This window comes from Theropithecus gelada, unplaced genomic scaffold (assembly GCF_003255815.1).
Source record: "Theropithecus gelada isolate Dixy unplaced genomic scaffold, Tgel_1.0 HiC_scaffold_15884, whole genome shotgun sequence".
NCBI lineage: Eukaryota > Metazoa > Chordata > Mammalia > Primates > Cercopithecidae > Theropithecus > Theropithecus gelada.
The window spans coordinates 2,259,089-2,279,395 of NW_020257641.1; the positions used below are offsets into that span (position 1 = coordinate 2,259,089).

Genomic DNA, 20,307 nt, shown 5'->3' on the forward strand with positions numbered 1-20,307 from the left:
GCCTTTTCCTTGACATGGAGGGGAGTTTCTCTACTTCTCTCCAGAACGCTACCTCCTGAGCACTAGTAGGTTTGGTTTTGTAGAAGCATTCAAAAATTGAGTCCTTTTTCATCCTCACATGGGGGCAGGGAGCGCAGATATTCAAAGGAACCGAGAACGAGAGTGGAGGGTGAGACTGAAGTCCCCAGGAGCTTAGAGGGGCAGCAGGGAGAGCACATACACAGCCTTGGAGCATGGGCATTTGAAGTCAAAGGCCCTGGACTGAACTTCTGCCACCTCTTTGCTTAGTAGCTTGGGCAAGTCATAGGGCTTTGGTGGACCTGTCTTCTATGAAATGCGATCATGCCCCATTTCCTGCTGTGTCTGCCTCAGGCTGAGGACATCTGTGTGAAAGAGCAGGAAAAACAGGGGTGTGCCCCTCACACCCTGTTGGGGATAGTAAAAGGGACTGGGGGCCCTGGGGCTTCCCTGGCCTCCATGGTGACTTTATCCTATTATTTTAGCTGTTGTCCTGAAGGTTTGGGTGAGAGCTACTAACCAGGTGAGTTAAAGTAGGAGACAGGATCCGCCGACGGCAAACATTTCGTGTTGGCTGGGCCTTCTAATCTTGTTCCTAACTGAGCTGGGGGACCAGGGAGGAGCCCTCCTCCTGCAGGAAGGGGTTGGGAGCAGGCCGGAGCATACACCCTCACCTTGTGTCAAGGCAAAAGGATGGACAAATACAGATCAAATCTCATCCCAGGCACCCTTTATTTCCTTGTCCCTTTCTGGGACCCCTGAACTTCTCTTCCCAGAAGAGCAAACAAACCAAATCCCAGGCCCTTGTCCTGCCCCACAGTGCCCCACATCCCTTCGGAAGAGTCCAAGGCCTGGGAAGGGGCTTCTACAGCTGAAGGAGGGTATATTATAGGGTGTCTGCTGGGAAGACGCACAGCAGTGCCCAGCTGTCTCAGGACCTGTCTTGGTCTCTGTCCGTGGGTGGCCCTGCTCCAGCCTCTCAGATGATGCTGGTCCTGCAGGTGCCCTGGCTCTGCTCCAAGTGGCTGGCCTTGGTGCTGTTGCTGAAGGAGGAGCTGAGGGCCACCGGGTGCAGTGGGAGCTCACGGAGGTGCCACTGCTGCCACTTCTTCTGAACCTCCAGCTGCACCTGCCCGGGAGACCAGCCATCAGCCCAGGAGGAGAGGACAGTTCTGTGCCTGGATCCCTGCTCACACCCCCGGGGACTCCACGCAGTGGCAGGACAGCCGCTCCTGCCCAGCTGTCCTGTCCCCTAGCCTGCAGGCCACGCAGATGGACTGTTTCCAGCCCCAATGTCCAGTAGTTACTGAGGGTCACCTCTCTCCTGGGCACATGCACCCACAATCTCATTACATCGTGTCCTGAAGAAAGGACTTGTGCACCTTGGAACAAGTGGATACTTATTCCCATGAAGCCACCCAAGCTCAGAACTTACCTGGGACCCAGGGAGTTACTCTAAATTTCCTTCACAAGTGCCAGCTGCAGCAGCTGAACGTTTGAAGCTAGGCTTGATGTTTGATTTTTGGGAAACATCAAAGGTCATTCCCATTCAAGTGCAACAAACCAGATAGACGGTCAGTAGTCACAGAAAGGCTTAGCTCATGTTGACTACATAGCTCTGTATGCCCAGAGCCTGGCGTCCTGACCCAAATGTTCTGTGTGAGGCTCGAGTCCTCAAAGTGAGTATGCAGTCTCCCAAGGAGTCACTGCTCATCTGGAGGTCCCTAAGGATTAAGCTGCAGACAGTTCTGAGTCACCCATTTTACATATGGGCAGACTGAGGCCCAGAGCACAGCAGTGACTGAGATCGCCCATTGAGCAAGCAGCAGGGCAGTCAGGAACCTCGGTTCTGCCGAACTTTCCTCCTGCATTTGCTGAACAGATCAACATCGGCACCAGGAGTGCTTGTTAAAAAACATTTTCTCAGACTCCAGCCCAGACCTATAGAATTTATTTCTGTGGAATGAGAAACTAGGAACAGGGTCCAGCCATGGTTTTAACAAGCCCTCCAGGTGATTCTGTTGCTCCCATTAAGACTTATAAAAGAACTGGCCAAGCCCCCTGCCACCATACCCAGGACTCCCTCTGACTCTTTCCATCCCGCTTCCTACCACCCCTCCCAGGTAGCTCCTTCTGACCCGGAATCCAATGGCTAGGAGCGCTCCTGGGTACCTGGGTGACCCGAGACTACTCACCTCCCCGTTGAGGAAGCAGTAGAGGACGGCCACCACCAGTCCCTGCCAGACGAACAGAGGCAGCAGGGTTAGCTCAGGTGCTCAGCATGTGACCTGAACCAGCTGACCAGCTGCACCCTCCCCAGGTCTCTTAATCACCAGCTACAGGCTCATTTCCCCACCTCTCTTGCCTCACTGGGAATTAGGCTACCTCTTGTGGGCTGCCCACGGTGCCCCTGGCTGTGCTGGCTCATCTAGTGTAAACTGTGAACTCCTTGCAGCCAAGGGTAGGCTCCCTTTCGAACACATGTGGTATCAGAGACAGGTCAGTAGGGGCTGCTAACCCAGTCAGCCGGGCTCAGGAAGTTCACCTGGGAGCCACAGGGATGGGTGGCACCTGAAGTGTGCCCACTCTGCTGGGAGGGGTGTAGGCGACCCAGGGTTGCACCCTGGGCCTTGCATGGTCTTGTTTCAAGATAAGCTGGAAATCTGAATATGTTTAAATGTAGATAACTAATTCAAATTGAAAAACAAATGTGTAGGCAGAACAAACTATGTACAGGTCCCAGCCAGCCAGCGGTGAGCAGGGTTGGACCTCCCTGCTTAATGGACAGGTGGCTGCACCTCCATGCTCAGAGTTTTATGTTCCCTGGTGTGGTGAGGTCTGTGCCTGTAAGATCCTCCCTCCCTGGTATTTGGAGCTCCCGATTTCCTGATGGTGCCCCCAGGATCCCGGTGTGGAGCTCTGTCAGGGGAGGGACTCCAAGCAGGCACCCCAGCCCTGCTTGGAGCCTAAGAGGCCTACAGGTGAGCAGGAAGCGGTGTCTCTGCGGTGTATTCGCCCTGCTCCTCTCCTTTCTCAGGGACCCACCTCAGGCCACCCTTCTCTCCCTACGGGCCTGCCCTCCCCACACAGAGGCCTGACCTCAGATGGCCCAACTCCTCCTCCCTAGTCCCACCCAGGCCTGCCTGTAGCTACTTACAAGATTGGAAAGGACCTCAAAGGGTGCTGAATCAGCTCATCGATGGTGGGCTTAATATGTACAACTTCTCAGGGATATTGGCATTTTAAAAAGAGTTAGAGGCGAAGCTGGAAGGGTTTGCTTTAGAATCTCAGGTATCAATGACTGCCACATAGACTGGGGACTATTTGAGGGGCAGAAACACTCAGGGCATTGGTTTCCAAGTTTTGCTGCACATTAGAATCACCTGGGACCGTTTGTCCACGTTGCACTCCCCAGATCCCAGTAGCTGGGGGCATCAGCAGCTTTTAAAGATCCCCAGACAGTTCCAACAAACAGGCATCATGGTCTGGGAACTACTGTCAGAGAGGGAGTGAAAAGCATTTCAAGGCAGGCTGTGAAATAAAACAGACCTGGATCGGAGCACAGCTAGGCCTGAGTCATTGTAGGTCCCAGGTGCTTCCATTTAATCTCACCAAAGCCCTTGGAGGCAGGTGAGACGATCTTCACCTTACACGTGAGGGAACTGAGCACGGAGGGGTTTAGGCATGCCTGGAGCTCTGTGTGCTTGGCCCAGAGCCACGAGCAGGCCGAGGGTGCTGCCCATTGCATGGGCTCAGGTTGCCTGGCCTCCGCTGCCCTGGGGTCCAAGGACACATTTTCACTGTTCAGAGGAAGGAGTTAGCTGTGCTCCGGGGTATATAGGGCAGACCGCACACAAGCCAGCAAGTTTACTAATCTCCACGGTGATTCTGCAATCATTAAGAATGAAGACTTTGAAGAATTTTAATGACATGAAGAAATGTTCGTGATGGGCATGATAGAGAATTAAACAAAACAAGCAAGATACAAAACCATACACATCATGATCCCAATTATGTGTGTGTGTGTCTTTGTGAACAGAAAAGAGACGGAAGTAAACACACCAACATTTTAACAGAGGTTACTTGTGGGTTATGAGATTCTAGATTTTTTTTTCTTATTATTTTTCTTTTTTTAAAAAATTTTCCTTATTTCCCAAATTATTCACAATAAGCAAACATTATTTGTACAACCAGAAAGAGTAAATAAATTTTTTTTTTTTTTTTTTTGGAGATAGAGTCTCACTCTGTCACCCAGGCTGGAGTGCCATGGCACGATCTCAGCTCACTGCAACCTCCACCTCCCAGGTTCAAGCGATTCTCCTGCTTCAGCCTCCCGAGTAGCTGGGACTACAGGCACATGCCGCCATGCCTGGCTAATTTTTTGTATTTTAGTAGAGACAGGGTTTCACCATCTTGACCAGACTGGTCTCGAACTCCTGGGCTCAGGCAATTTGCCCGCCTCAGCCTCCCAAAGTGCTAGGATTATAGGCGTGAGCCACCGTGCCCGGCCGTAAATATACTTTTAAAGAGTATGTGACAGTGATGGTGTTACTACAGTTGTATGTGTTCTTCTTAAGCCCCGCCTTTTAGAAATGCATACTAAAGTGTTTGCAGATGAAATAACATGATGTTTTGAATTTACTTAAAAAGATGGGGGTAGTAGGTAGGGACAGAGATGAAACAAGACAGGCCATGAGTGGATACTGCTGAGGCTGGGGATAGGTAATGGGGTTCATTGTCCTACTCTCTTCACTTTCATATATGAAAGACATTTTTGTGTGTATATATAAGAATATATATACACACACATATATATTTATAAAACTTTAAAAGATCCTTTTCCTTCAACAACAATCCTATGAGAACATCAGAAAAGTGCTTTTGGTTTTCTCTTGACAAGACATTTTCCCAGAGAGGTAGTCCACAGTCGCAACCATTAGCCCCAACTCTGAGGGACAGGAAGTCTCCATCCATGGCCAGGCAGACCCAGGTGCAAGCTCTCAGCATAGTCCGTTTTCTGAGCCAGGTCAAGTCCTTCCACCCGACTGGTCCTCAAATCCTCTACCTGCTAGATAGGCCATCGTGTGCCCAGCCTCCCTGGACGTTACAAGAGCAGTGGTGGGGAAAGCTAGCTCCTAGCCCCCAGGCCGAGAGGAAAAGAATCCTGGATTAAGCCAGAGGCTGAGTTCTCTGAAGGTCTGGGGCACTGACAGGGGCTACTGGGCAGAGAGCCAGCTTAGAGGAGGGTGTGGTCTGAAGGTGTGGGTAGGGCAAGACCTGACTCCACTCGGTGGGTCCCCAGTGATGCATCCTCCCTAGAACCTTTAAGTAACAGGAAGACCCTACCCTGAACAGAGCTCTGGGGACGAGGGGAGGGTTTGAGCCCCTACTCACAGGCCGAGGCCACCCCACTGAAGGCTTCGCTGGACAGTCTCGCCCTACTGTGGAAATGTTATTAAGGACTAAGTTCTTTAAAAAAAACAACTGGGAGAATTTTATCTCAGGTCCTAGAGCCTATAATCACTGGCTTCTCCTGGCCATTAGTTTGATTTTGTCTTATGGATATGAGAAATCCTGAGACAATTGTTTCGTCTTTGCTTTGGCTACTGGGAAGCTCCCTACCACTTACGATCCACCTCTCCCTCCTGCGTAGAACTTTATCATATTTGTTTCTGTGTAGCAACCCAGGCAGTTGTATATTCTTTTTCTCACTGATCCTTCATCTGCTTATTTTTTGTCCTTTGTATGTTTTTCTCAAAAGCGACACTGCATTATTTTTGGAAGGAAATAGCTATGAGTAAATAAACAAACGGCATTGTAAAGTTTGGGATTCATGTTCAGGCTCCCTCTGTCCAAACACGTATACTGTTGTTTTTTTTTTTTAACTTCACAACATCTTGTTGAATTAGTAGGTAAGTGATTTTCCACCTCACTTTATTTTTTAAAGTCAGTTTTTAGTTTTAATAATTTGCATATGCACGTGGTTTCAAAGAATCAAAGGATTCCTGTTACGGAACCAGCAGCCACCTGACACCCCGCCCTCACTTCCTGTTCCTCAGATGCGACTACTCCTTGGAACTCTCTTAACTGCTCCTAGAAATTATGCTGATGTCGCTACTTGAGGAGTTTTCAGTCTAAGGCATTTTCTATGGACTTCCCAGTGTGAAGATGACGACAGTGTTCTCTTCCAAACACCCGCCCCACACTCTTGCAAGGCTCATCTTCCTGCCTCAGTGTTTAATGACTCAGCCATCCGCGCTTACGTTATTTTGACCATGCATATGCTATTGAGAGTTGTACAATATAGTGTACTGGGGCTACTTTTCCTTTTTATTTTCCCTGAAGTCAGTTTCTCTGTCTCTCTTAGTTTTATCTCCCACTTCCATTTGACTGGTGGGGACCAGGGGTCCCTCTCGGGGACCTGTAGCACTGTCAGGTCCGACCCCTTCTTTCCCTGGGTCTCCGCCAGATAAGGCATCTGGCTCGCTGTCTCTACGCCCTCCACTTCTCCCTAAGCACAGAGAGAACTCCTCTTTTCGGCAGGCAGCCCCAGTCCCGGAAGCTTACCTGGAATGAGCCAAGGGCCAGTTCAAAAAACAGCTGGATCTCCATGGCGTCCTCTGGGGAGAAGGCGAAGACGATGTAGTGGATGCCAAAGAGGGGAATCAGCAGGAGAGTAGACCTGGCCAGGCGCCTGGGGACACACAGAGACTGCAGCCTCCACTCTGCCTCCCTGTGCCCTTCTCCTCCTGCGGGCACACAGCTGTGCCACTCCCCAGCTCGGGACGGACTGCTGAGGCTGGCTAGCAGTGCCCCACACTTTTTTGTTTTCATTTTTTATTTAGAACATTTCTAACTCCCACGTATCTATCACTCAGATACAACAATTTTTGACTCATGGAAAAGCCCCAAACTTTCTGATCATGCAACTCCATCCGTAAAAAGAAAAAAAAAATCGGTACCTACACCATTAACTTTATCAATTACGTGCCTATATCACTGCTGCTCTATGTCTAACATCATCTAAGCAAAGCCAGGTTTCTCATTTGCTAGATAATAAATATCTATAAGGATAAATTCTTGTATTTGCTTCCCAGGTTAGAGTTGCCAAACTTAGCAAATAAAAATACAGAATCCCCAGTTAAACTTGAATTTCAGATAAACAGTGGACACCGTGTGGGGGTATAAATACTGAAAAACGATTTGTTGTTTATCCGTAATTCAAATGTAACTGGGCATCCTGTGTTTTACCTGGCAACTTCATCCCAGGCCCCCAGGAATCTGACACCAGGTAATCCAAGCCACTGCCAGATTCTCAAACACAAAACACCATGGAGAAGGTCTCTGGGGGACACTAATTTGTCCTGTTTTTGTTTTGTTTTTTTCTTCATTTTGAGACGAGAGTCTTGCTGTGTTGCGCAGGCTGGAGTGCAGTGGCGCAATCTCGGCTCACTGCAACTTCTGCCTCCTGGATTCAAGTGATTCTCCTATCTCAGCCTCCTGAGTAGCTGAGATTACAGGCACCCTCCACCATGCCCGTCTAATTTTTCTATTTTTAGTAGAGACGAGGTTTCACCATCTTGACCAGGCTGGTCTCGAACTCCTGACCTCAGGTAATCTGCCCACCTTGGCCTCCCAAAGTGCTGAGATTACAGGTGTGAGCCACCGTGCCTGGCCACTATTTTGTCTTTAATATAATTTATGGGCTGAATTATGTCCACACCCACTGCCAAATTTTTACACTGAAGCCTTAGCCCCCAGTACCTCAGAATGTGACTGCATTTGGAGAAAGGTCTTGAAAGAGGAGGCTAAGTTAAAACGAGGGTGGAGTGGGGCCTAATCAATCAACGGGTGTCCTTAGAAGAGGAAACATGGACACACAAAGGGACATCAGGAATGCCCACACACAGAGCAAAGGCCCTGTGAGGACACAGCCAGAAAGGCCAAAGAGAGAGGCTTCAGAAGAAACCAAACCTGTCGCCACCTTGGTCTTGGACTTTCAGCCTCCAGAACTCTGAGAAAATACGTATCTGCTGTTTAAGCCACCTAGTCTGTGATATTTTGTTATAGAAGCCCTAGAAAACAAACATATTTCTCTCTAACATTTGAAAGGTCTTAAGTATTTTTGGATCACACACTTCCCTAAAATCTGATGAAACCGAAGGTCATCCTCCTTTGAAAAATACACATACTGTTCCTACACACATTTGTGTGAATTTCAGTCTTTAATGCACATGTGGAGACTCCCTAGCCTTGCCCTAAGGATAAGATCTATCTGCCTTCGGGCTTCCTGCCTGAGATTTCTTAGTGTTTCCATCCCCATACAGTGTCTGAAGCTCTACAGTCAGACCATTCCCCCCAACCGCCCCCATGCACCTGGTAAACTTCTTAGGACTAGGTCTGCAACTTTTCCTCCATCTCCAATAGCTAGCACCAGTTGAGTACATAGTAGGTGCTCAGTAAATGCTTGCTGACTGACCATGCCTCAGTCTTCGCCCTTCACTTACTTATAATGGCTGACTTCATTTCCTCTTGTTTCCTGGGTTCTAAGTTTTCTCATCAGGATTCTTAGAATGTTTATAAAAAGGATGAAATTAATCTGCAAAACACAAGGCAGAGGTGGAGCTGAAGGTATCTTGCTTTTCCAGCCACCTCTCCTGGCCCTGTCACCCGGACCTGAGGGCAGAGAAGACATTGCACACATCACAGCCAGGATGGCTCACCACTGCTGCCCGCCCTTCCCATCCCCACCCCCAGTCCTGGTGAAACTGTCTAGAGTCCATGGCTGGAGGCAGCACTCCCTCCTACCCTGGGCTGCAGGAGCTCTAAGGTCTGCTCAGTTGCAGGGCAGATCACTCACCCTTGCAGAGCATTGGACGCCCCTGGGGATACTGTTAAAATGCAGGTCTGGGGTGGACCTGAGATTCTGCATTCTAACAAGCTCCCAGGTAATACAATGCCAAAGCTGACTGACTTTACAGCAGTGGTTCTCAAAGTTTAGGGTACCCATTGCTGGGCTCTAACCCCATAGGCTATGGTTCAGTAAGTCTGGCGTGGGGTCCAAGAATTATTATTTTTAACAAGCTCCCAGGTGATGCTGAAGCTGCTGGTGTGAGGACCAGTTTGCAGCTTCAAGAAGCCACCCTTGATTACTTCCCTTTCCTGATTCACTGTATTTAGGGATAATATTACTGTTTAAGAGCACTTAAAATATCTTTTTTTTTTCTTACCAACTATGATTGGGAGATAAAAATATCTTAAAAGCTCAAATGCATATGTCTGTCAAACATGTATGTGCCTACTTATCTGCCAATTCAACTGCCAGTTCCTGAAGGTCAGGAACGCAGTCTTTTTATTCATTTTGGTGTCCCCTCCCCCAACCCCAGTGCCCAGTGCCAACAACATTAGGAAGTTGCCCACGTGGTAGCATCTCTCCCTCCCTCACCCACCTGCTCCATTTTATAGAAACAGGGATCAGTGGAATCACCCAGCCTCACACCCGCATTGTTCACACAAGCAGCCTGGGGCCTCAGAACACTTGCCAAAAGACACAGGATTAGTGGCCGTCTAGGACTCCTGGCCCAGCACTGCTTTTTGGGGAACCCTGCTTCTCTGCAACTTGTTGTAAGCTGGCTATGCATGCTGTCAGCTCATTAAGGCTACTTGGTTTAATTCTGTTTGCCTTAGAGTTGTATTTAATTTAATAGGGAGCACTGGAAGGCAAAAAAGAAAGAAAGGAAGAAAGGAAGAAAGAGAAGGAAGGAAGGGAGGGAGAGAGAGAGGGAGGGAGGGAGGAAGGAAAGAAGGAAGGAAGGAAGGAAGGAAGGAAGGAAGGAAGGAAGGAAGGAAAGAAGGAAGGAAAGAAAGAAAGAAGAGAAAAGAAAAGAAATCTTTAAGGTCCCAAGAATGAGTCTATTTTCAAATAGTGGAATTCCAGGCCCCATGCTAGGTTGGTAGGGAGATATTTTGCATCAAGAGTGCTCATCCAACATCCTCAATTGCTGAATAAACTACAGTCCTCTGAAACCAGCCCCGGACACTGGAGCTGGCTGTCCTTCATCCAGGGTTGTCCTGGACTGGGCTGTCCAAGTCCCAGAATAACAGCAGGGCTGGCTTAACTAAATGAGGAAACAGCCTCCAGCATGAATATTATGAAGCCATGGCAAATCAGTTTCTCAAGGAATTCCACATGAAACAGGAAAGCTCACATCTATTGCTAAATGAAAAACAAACAAACAAACAAAAAAAAAACAAAAACAAAAACAAAAAACCTAATTAAGGACTTTGAAAAAGAAAAGTGTGTCTGCTCAAAGAAAAAGATAGGAAGGAAAACACATAGTCATAACATATATGTAGCTGGGAGAATGATGAATGATTTTTTTTTTCCTTTTTAAAAAATACATTTTGTGCCCGGCACAGTGGTTCACGCCTGCAATCTCAGCACTTTGGGAGGCTAAGGCAGGCAGATCACTCGAGTCCAGGAGTTCAAGACCAGCCTAGGTAACACAGTGAATGCTCATCTCTACAAAAAATTAGCTGGGTGTGGTGGTGGGAGCCTGTAGTCCTGGCTACTCTGGAGGCTGATGTGGGAGGGTCACCTGAGCCCAGGAGGTGGAGGTTGCAGCGAGTCATGATTGCGCCACTGCACTCCAGCCTGGGTAACAGAGTGAGACCCTATCTCAAAAAGTAAAACCAAAACAAACATTTTGTGTTTTGCATTTTTTGCTCAGATTATATACTTGAAAAAGAATAAAAGGTTGCCATGGAATGGCCCCCTCCTCTCAACCAATCCCAAGATGCCACCCAGGCAGCTACTGGAAGAGAAGGGGCCCTGTCCTGTGCCCTCTCCCCCTACCCCACGCCAGCGAGCCTGGCAGGGCATTTGCTTTCAACTGGTTCTGCAGCCTTGGGCATCCCTGAGCTGTCCGTGTGGTCGTTATTTCCAGCCGAGGCACTGCTTCTATCCACGAGATGATTCCCATGTGTCGCCATGTGCCTTCCCTCATCTGTCCCTGTGCTGAACCATACCCATGGGCTGGGCTACAGGACTCGACCCTGGTACACAGCAGAATCGCCTGGGGACCAGGACCCAGGCCTCTTGCCAGAAAAAGAAATAGAATCACTAGCTATCAGTATTTTTAAAAAACTCCCAGGTGATTCGAAAGGGCACCAGGATTGACACCCGCAAGCTCCTGTCCAAGATGGCCACCCAGCATCTCTTCCCTGGGGCCCCCCCTGCAGGCCTGAACCCACTCGCAGCATTGCAAAGTCCCAAGACCATGGCCCCACTGAGCTTCCCCAATCTGCACTCCCACCCTGTTCAGATCTCAGCTTAGCGACTCATCCCAGGTTAACGAGCAAATCCCTAGAAAAATGCTCAAGGCCCACAGGTCTGAACCAGTGAAGGTGGAATTTCAGGCCAATGGGAGCCAGCCCGTTTAGAACAAGGAGCTCTGCTCACCACACTTGAGCTGCTGCTCGCGGGAAAGAACCAGGTTTGCAGGCTCTTGCCTCCAGCCTACCCCTCATCCCACTCCCCGACATTCTGTAGGGGGGCAGAGCTTCCACACCCCACGCTGCTTACCAACATCACAAACACTGTGGTTTATCCCTCCTGGCACCTACAGGGAGCCCTGTCCCTCCGCCCTCTGCCCCTGTGGGCTGGTCACCATTTCCGTCTCTCCCACTGATCCCCAGTTCGGGAGAGGAGGGCCACTCACCAGGATGGAGAGGGCCACAGGCCCACGAATGATCCACCAGATGGATGCGTTGGCATTGATGTCCCAGCACCTAAGGGAGGGACAGCTGGGCATGGTTACGAGTGGGAGCTGGGCTGACCAGCAAGGACATGTTCCCTGAGGTGGCCCTTGGTATGAAGGACCCATGTTTGTGGCACTGAGCCCCTGCAGTGGTGTGCCCAGTACCATTAGAACCCCGCCCCTCCTGCCACCCAGGAGCACTGCTGGGGCTGAGGGAATGGCCACCTGTCTCCCTGCGAGAACCTGAGAGCCGGGAGACTCCCAGATCCAAAAGTTAGCTCACTGTCAGAATTCCCCAGCGAGCACGGTGGCAAACTCAGCTACCGACAGAGGCCAGGAAGATGACATCAGTAAGGGAAGTGATGGATGGCTGACATGCGACCTCAGGATGCGGGGACATCAGGCCTGGAGAGTACTTAGCAAACTGGGGAGTATGTGCCCTGTCCCAGACAGCCACAGCTCTGTTCCAGCTCATTTTTCCACGAGGAAAAATGGAACATGTTAAAGGACCTCTCCATTTTTTTTCTAGACAAACTGAAAATCCAGACCTTGAAAAAAAGTGAGTTCACCCAATACAAAAATTACTTTGAAGCAATGATTTCGGGCTGGATTTGGACTATAGACACTTGGATGTCTCATTTGACTTCATCCACTTATTGGCCTGGTTGTGTCATTATGCTCCTGAGAAATCAACTCCCATGCTGCCCTGCTGCCTCGCTGCTGCCCTGCTGCCTCTCCTCTTCCCCAGCTTCTTTTAAGCTTGCTTCCCATGTACCTACTCCCAGGTGCATCCCCTGGGTTCACTGCCACCCTCAATGCCTGACTTCTTTAGAGCCTGGCTCTGCAGGGCTCCTAAACACCCAGGGGTAGAGAGGCATCCTGGAGGGAGATCCCAGGAGGAAGAAAAAGCTGGGCTGGCCCTTCCTTGAGCTTCCTCCGCAGAGCAACACCTGCCTGGAGCCCCATAGCTCTTGTCTGGCATCTGACCCACACACAGAGCAGACGGGCAGCAAGAAGACAGGACGGCCAGGATGGTACAGGCATGGCCAAGGCTGCTCAGCCTACCTGGAAACTCACACCTGGGAAGCAGTGGGCATTAGTCCAGGGAACTCATCTGTGGCTTCTATTTTGAGAAAAAGGCCTTTTCTAGATCGCTCCAAAGAAGTAACTACGCTGTTTGAAAAGCTGGACGATGTCAGAGACATTCTTGTTATCCTTCTTCCATTCGCTTACCCAACGTCTTCCAGAAAGTGTCTGGCAATAGCCCACAAAGCAACAAAAATGGCTGGAGAACCTGAGGATTAAAAAAAAAGGGAGGGGCAGAGGAGACAGGACTCAATTTTCAACACACATATGAGAACAGGACAATCGGTTACCCCAGCCCAGCTACTGAGCAGGTGCCAAGATTTGGTTTCCACAGAAACCCCTCTGCCATCTTGTGCCATCTTGTATAAATGTGGCGCCGTGTGCCTCAAGGGTGCCGGGCATGCCCTGGGGATTACGGCAGAATCAAAAGGATCCCAAAGGTCACTTGGTGTTAGGGGTCTCCTGGTAACCCGGGCCAGACTCCAGAGGACCACTGCAAAGTATAGAGGGGCTGGGACTCCTGGGCAGGCTCGTGGACCCATGGAGGCAGCTGGTAGATCCCCCTTCTCGTACCGTGATTTGCCTGGCCATGTGCAGCGGGGAGGAGGAAGCAGAGAAGGGGTGGACACAGCTCATGAAAGAAACGTTGATTTTATTCAAATATTGGCTTGTAAAAAGCTTGTCCATTTAACGGCTAAGGTAAGCCATCACTGTCATGTTTAAACAAAAATATATTTCGGACTAGAGATGAGATCAAGTCCACAAGAATTTAGAAGAGAAAATACAACAACATTTCCTGACTTCTAGTTAAACATGGCAAACTGAACTTATACATTTATCCCTACTTGCCCTGAAGCCCCTCTAAAATGATAATAAAGAAATAGAAACGGTAAAAGCCTATAAGGACAAAGACTGAGAAGGAAGGGCAGAGTAGAGGAGAGATGGCAACAGGCTTAGGCACACAGAAGGTTGGCAGAGGAGTGGCAGCTGATGTCCCGAGCAGAGGAAGCTGAAACAGAAGTGTTGTCTGGGGCAATGCTGCTGGGGAAGTACCCAAGGATGCTCTAGGGCCAGGGCACTCGGTACCCAGGAGGCAGGTGGCAGGGTGGGGCTGGGGCAATAGGATGGTTTGAAGTCTGGATAAGAAACAGATAAGCACCCGAGGCGACCAGCACTACCCTCATGAGACTGAATAGTTAACTTCCGATAGAGTTTATTCTCTGCAAAATCTGAGCCAAGGAGAACAGGGCTGCAGCCCAGCAGAGGGCCGGAGGGGGTGCTCAGCCGAGCAGGAATGGAGTGATGGTCTCCACCAGCACTCAAGGTGGCGCTTGAGCACCTGGTATGTGGCTGGTCCCTACTGAGTTGTGCACTAAGTGCAAGATAGATACCAGATTTTGAAGACTTCGTACAAATAAAATAATGTAAAATATGGCCAGACGCGGTGGTTCATGCCTGTAATCTCAGCACTTTGGGAGGCCGATGAGGGGTAGATCACCTGAGGTCAGGAGTTCGAGACCAGCCTGGCCAACAGGGTGAAACCCCATCTCTATTAAAATAAAAGACAAAAATTAGCCAGGCGTGGTGGCTCATGCCTGTAATCCCAGCTACTCGGGAGGCTGAGGTGGGAGAATCACTTGAACCCAGGAGGCGGAGATTGCAGTGAGTCGAGATTGCACCACTGCACTCCAGCCTGGGTGACGAGAGAGAAACTCCGTCTCAATAAAAAAAAAAAAAAAAAAAAAAAAAAAGAATGTAAAATATGTCATTACCAATTTTTATATTGATTATACATTGACATGATACTATTTTGGTTGTGTTGGGTTAAGCAGAATAGATTATTGAAACAAATACCGCCTGTTTCATTTTACTGTGTTGATTGTGGCTACCAGAAAATTTTAAGCTAGATGTATGGCTCAGATGCTTTTTTTTTTTAAGCAGAAATACTTAAATCAGATTCTATTTCTAACGGACATGCTCAAGCTGAATGGTAAAAGCCCCAGGCCCGGGGCCGCTCAGTTTTCAGGCCTCTACTGAACAGGCTTCTACGCCTACCCCAACCCTCTACCCTCTGCCCGCCTCCCTGCCACTGCAGGCTGGAGATGAAAGGATTCTCTAGAGGAACTGAACAGCCCCAGACAAAAGGCCTATAGATAGCCATGGGGGACCCTCCAACACTTCCAGCCCAGTGTTCCTTGAGAGACAAGCCCCACACCCCTGACAGCCATTAGCTGGCTCTGAAGTGATTCATCCTTAAATAGGAACAGACAGCCAAGGTCACCAACATCTTATTACATAAAAGACAAAGACCAAAACAATCAGAGAAAAGGAACTCAGAGGAAACAGACCATACAGGAAGCAGAAGGAACTTGAACAAAACAATTCTAAGGAACTCCGTAGGAGAGATAAAAGGAGAGATAAAAGGTCGCATCTACAAGACACAAACAGGATGCTGTCAACAGGGAGTGCTCGGAAAACAAGAAAGGGGGCTTAGGAATGGAACATATGATAACCACAGCTCAACATGCAATAGATGGGTTGGAAGATAAAGACTAGGAATCTCTCAGCAGAAAAAACAACAGCAGAATGAAAAGCAGGAAAAAGAAATTCGAACATTAGAGGTTATTCCAGGATGTACAACATTAGACTAAAGGGAGTTTCAGAAAACCGAAGATAAAAAACAGAAGGAAAGAAACAATTACATAGATAATGTAAGAACATTTTCAAGAAATGAAAGACATGAATTTTCAGATGAAAGGGACACCATAGGCCAGGAAAAGAGATGAAAAAAGACTTGCATCACAGCACATCCCCGTGACATTTCAGCACACCGAGAGAAGATCCTGCAGTTTATGTAGAAAGGAGTAAAAAGTTCAGGAAGCAAAATGGCATGGCACTCCCAATAATGCTGATGCCAAAACAAAAGACCCTCAAAATTCTGGGGAAAATGATTTTTCAACTTTTTTTTTTTTTTTTTTTTTAAGATGAAGTCTCACTCTGTTGCCCAGGCTAGATTGCAGTGGTCTCAGCTCTCTGCAACCTCCGCCACCAGGGTTCAAGCTATTCTCCTGTCTCAGCCTCTTGAATAGCTGAGATTACAGGCATCCACCATCACGCCTAATTTTTGTATTTTTAGTAAAGACAGGGTTTCACCAGGTTGGCCATGCTGGTCTCGAACTCCTGACCTCAAGTGATCTGCCCACCTCGGCTTCCCAAATTGCTGGGATTACATGTGTGAGCCACCGTGCCTGGCCTTCAACTTGTTTTATGTCCAGCAAAATGATGAATTATGTGTGAAGGTTGAACAAAGATATCTTCAGACGTGCAATTTAAAAAAGATTCCTTCCAGGTGCTCTTGGTTAGACAGATACTGGAGGATGTGCTCCAACACAACTAGAGAGTAAACCAAAGACAGGGAGACGAGAAAGGAAGGAAACAATTTGTGGAAAAAGGTGAAAGCTAAGGGAGCTGAGTGAATCTGGAGAACAGCCAGCCCAAGTCAAGCAAGAAGGCAGAAAGCTCTAGAAAAAACACTGGCAAGTATATCAGGTTGAATAGTGTCTCCCCAAAATTCATGTCAACCCAGCACCTCAGACTATAACCTTACTTGGAAATAGGATATTTTCAGATGTAATTGGTTAAGATAAAGTCATACTGGAGAACGGTGGGCCCCTACTCCAATATGACTGGCATCCTTATAAGAAGGCCATGAGAGACACACAGACAGAGAAGACACAGAGGAAGAAGTCCACATAAAGACATAAGCAGGAATGAGGCTGATGCAACTACAAGTCAAGGAATGCCAAGCATTGCCAGCCACCACCAGAAGGTAGGAAAGAGATATGGGATGGATTCTCTATCAGGGCCTCCAGAAGAAACCAACCCTGCCAACCCTTTGATTTCAGACTTCTGGCCTCCAGAACTGTGAGACAGTAATTTTCTGTTGTTTTAAGCCACCAAGTTTGTGGCAATTTGTTAAGATAGCCTTAGGAACTAATATAGCGGAAACAAACAAATAGGAACTGATAGATTTCCTATTGCATCTGATGATTTGGAAAATAAATAGCTTTGGAAGGTTGTCGAGAGAATTTGAGAGAATTGATGCTAGCAATATATATTTTTAAAAAAGCAAATGAAAAATGATTCCAGGAAAATAAAAAGTTAAATAAGATTGAAAGTAAAATTATTGTACACCACTTGTCTCAGTAGTAAACACTATTTACATAGATATGATAATGTATACACTGAATCTGATTTAACCAAAAATTATAAGAAACTGTAATGGAAGAATGGAGGTAGAGGATTAAGAATTTTATATTCTTGGTTGGGTGCAATGGTTTACAACTACAATCCCAGCACTTTGGGAAGCTGATGCAGGAGGATCGTTTGAGCCCAGGAGTTCAAGACCAGTCTGGGAGACATGGCAAGACCCTGTCTCTATAATAAATGTAAAAAATCAGCCAGATGTGGTGGCATGCACCTGTAGTCCTAGGTACTTGGGAGGTTGAGCCAGGAGGATCGTTTGAGCCCAGGAGCTTGAGGTTGTAGTGGGCTGTGATTGCACCACTGCACTCCAGCTTGGGCAAGAGAGTGAGATTCTCTCAGAAAAGAAAAAATAATTTTATATTCTTATCTTCCACCATAAGGAGTCAATAACTAATGCTTCAAACAGACAAATCAAGAAACAGTAGTGTATTGTTTAGAAACACGAGAGTCAATCTTAGGAGGAACAAGTTAAAAGGGTGAAAGGGCATTAACTCTGGAGGCTGAGCTCGGGAATAAAAAGTGAAGACAGGAGATAGCTTTTGTTTATTATAAACCTTGTAGTCTTTTGTTTAATTATTTAAACCAATTACATGAGTGACTTTGATAAAAATAACAATTAAACAAATGCCTTGGGCTGGGTGTGGTGGCTCATGCCTGTAATCCTAGCACTGTGGGAGGCTGAGGCGGGAAGATCACTTGAGGCCACGTGTTCAAGACCAGCCTGGGCAACATAGTGAGACACTGTCTCTACAAAAAATAAAAATAAGTAAGTAAAAATTAGCTAGGTACGGTGGTGCATACCTGTAGTCACAGCTACTCAGAAGGCTGAGGCAGAAGGATCACTTGAGCCCAGGAGGTTGAGGCTGCAGTGAGCCATGATTGAACTGTTGCACTCCAGCCTGGGTGACAAAGAGAGACCCTATCTTACAAAAAAAAAAAAAAAAATCTTGCCTCAATTCTTGGTGCTTTGGGCAAAGAACATGGGTTTTGAGAGGCACTCCTTCATTATCGTCCATCCTTAGTGCCAAGTTGGTGGGAATGTTTGAAAAATTTGTAATGCTTTAAGTCGATGGCTCAGTGTGGCCCCTGGACCAGCAGCATGAGTATCACCTGGGAAAATGTCAGAAATGCCGTCTCCGGCCAGCCCAGACCCACAGCCTCAGAGTCTCTGGGCAGCGAGTGCAGCAAGCTGGGTTTGGCAGACCCTCACCCATGCTCTCAGTCACTGAGTGGCAGCCTGGCTCATCTATTTCTTTTTTTTTTTTTTTTTGAGACGGAGTCTCGCTCTGTCGCCCAGGCTGGAGTGCAGTGGCCGGATTTCGGCTCACTGCAAGCTCTGTCTCCCGGGTTCATGCCATTCTCCTGCCTCAGCCTCCCAAGTAGCTGGGACTACAGGTGCCCGCCACCTCGCCCAGCTAGTTTTTTTTTTTTTTTTTTTGTATTTTTTTAATAGAGACAGGGTTTCACCGTGTTAGCCAGGATGGTCTCGATCTCCTGACCTCGTGATCCACCCGTCTCGGCCTCCCAAAGTGCTGGGATTACAGGCGTGAGCCACCGCACCTGGCCCTGGCTCATCTATAAAGCCTGCACTATCACTCTTTTCTGGGCACAGAGTCAGACCTCAGCTGCTTTGAAAAAGTCAAAAGCTTTGCGTAAGTATTAAAAACCTTAAACGTGCTCATTCCTTTCCACTCAGGAATCCATATCCTGGGATTCTGTCTTACATACAGAAAACGCTTTGCCCATAAAGGTATTCATCACTGTGCTTTTATAATAGTGGGACAACCTAAATGTCCAAACAGTAGGTATGTGGTTAAATGCATCTATGTTATATTTATCCATCTATATGGTAGTTTAAAATGTTTATGAAAGAGTTGAAATAATATAGAACATGCTTATGTGTTAATGGGAAGAAGCGAAATTCAAAATTCTTCATAGAGAATGACCACAGCTATGTGAGGAAAAACTGCAAGTAGAAAAAAAGGTTGGGAGGAAATCTCAAAAAAAGTTCAATCTGTGGGAATAGGGTAATTTTTTTTTTCTACTTAAAAAAATTTTTTTGCAAGGTTTTACAGTAGGCGTGCACCCATTTAAACAACCTATCTTGGGGGAAGTCAGTATAAATTCAAGCAGGGGTCATTACCTTTGCATGAAAAAAGCTTCTCACAGATAGAGGGGCTTCAGGCTTTCCAGGGACCCCTTTGGTGTCTGGCAGGCAAACAGGTCAGGAGCAAGAGAACCACTGCTGTTTTATATGTTACTCAACTCTCAGCACCCAGCACAGGGCTGGCGTATAGTAGATGCTCCATAAAGATTTGAAGAAGAAAGGAAGGTTCTTGTTATTTCATTCAAACATCTTAAAATCCTGTGACAGAGATGTTATGACAATGCAGCTTTGTAATCTCTGAACACAGGAAGTGCTCGAAGAATGTTGAATAAATTACGATCCTGGTATTATAGATGGGGAAACTGTCCATGTTCATACAATGGAATCCTGGCATATCTGGGACTTAAAGCTTAGTGAGTTGGGCTCAGTGAGTTGGGTGCTTTTTTTTTCGGCAGAGTCAGCTGCATAAGGCAAGTCCCTGGTCCCCAGGCTCTCTGGGATTGCTGACCTCTGGAGACACTGGCATAACCCGGCAACCTCCCGCTGGCCAAGGGTCAGGTGCTAATTGGGCTGCCAAGGTTCAGAAGCAGGAGGGCTCAGCCAGCTCTGCCAGCTCAGGCAGCTTCCCTGATGGGGAGACGGGGCCCTTGCAAATAAGGATTTAGACCAGCAGCAAAGGCAGCAGAGGGCACTCCTGGCAGGGACACTTCTTGAAGGCACTTCTTAAAGAAACCAAAAGAAGCTAATGCCGGGTGTACATGACTATCTCTGTAAGCCTCTGAGTCACTCACAGGAACCTGGCTCTCTGTCTAGAACTCCTTAGGGTAACTTTCACGTTTATCAAATGAACAACTAATGGATGAATGGATACAGGAATGGATGGAAGGGTGGGTGGATGTGTGCATGGGTGGATGGGTGGGTGGATGGATGGATGGACGGACAGATGGATGGATGGATGGATGGATGGATGGATGGATGGATGGATGGATGGATGTTAATNGATGGATGGATGGATGGATGGATGGATGGATGGATGGATGGATGGATGGATGTTAATGGCAGGGTGAAAGT

At 47.8% G+C, this 20,307-nt stretch overlaps 1 protein-coding gene across 1 annotated transcript in view; it reads right to left on the bottom strand.

Annotated features, from left to right (window-relative positions):
* Positions 1-729: 729 nt before the first annotated feature.
* LOC112617174 (secretin receptor) overlaps positions 730-20,307 on the bottom strand; it is a 77,702-nt gene continuing 58,124 nt past the window's right edge. The window contains exons 8-13 of the mRNA XM_025373933.1: positions 13,011-13,071; positions 11,739-11,808; positions 8,526-8,617; positions 6,586-6,712; positions 2,214-2,255; positions 730-1,147 (exon numbers count right to left, since the gene is read on the bottom strand). Of these exons, the coding sequence (XP_025229718.1) occupies positions 998-1,147; positions 2,214-2,255; positions 6,586-6,712; positions 8,526-8,617; positions 11,739-11,808; positions 13,011-13,071 (542 nt within the window). The 3' untranslated portion in view covers positions 730-997. The remainder of the gene's footprint in view (positions 1,148-2,213; positions 2,256-6,585; positions 6,713-8,525; positions 8,618-11,738; positions 11,809-13,010; positions 13,072-20,307) is intronic.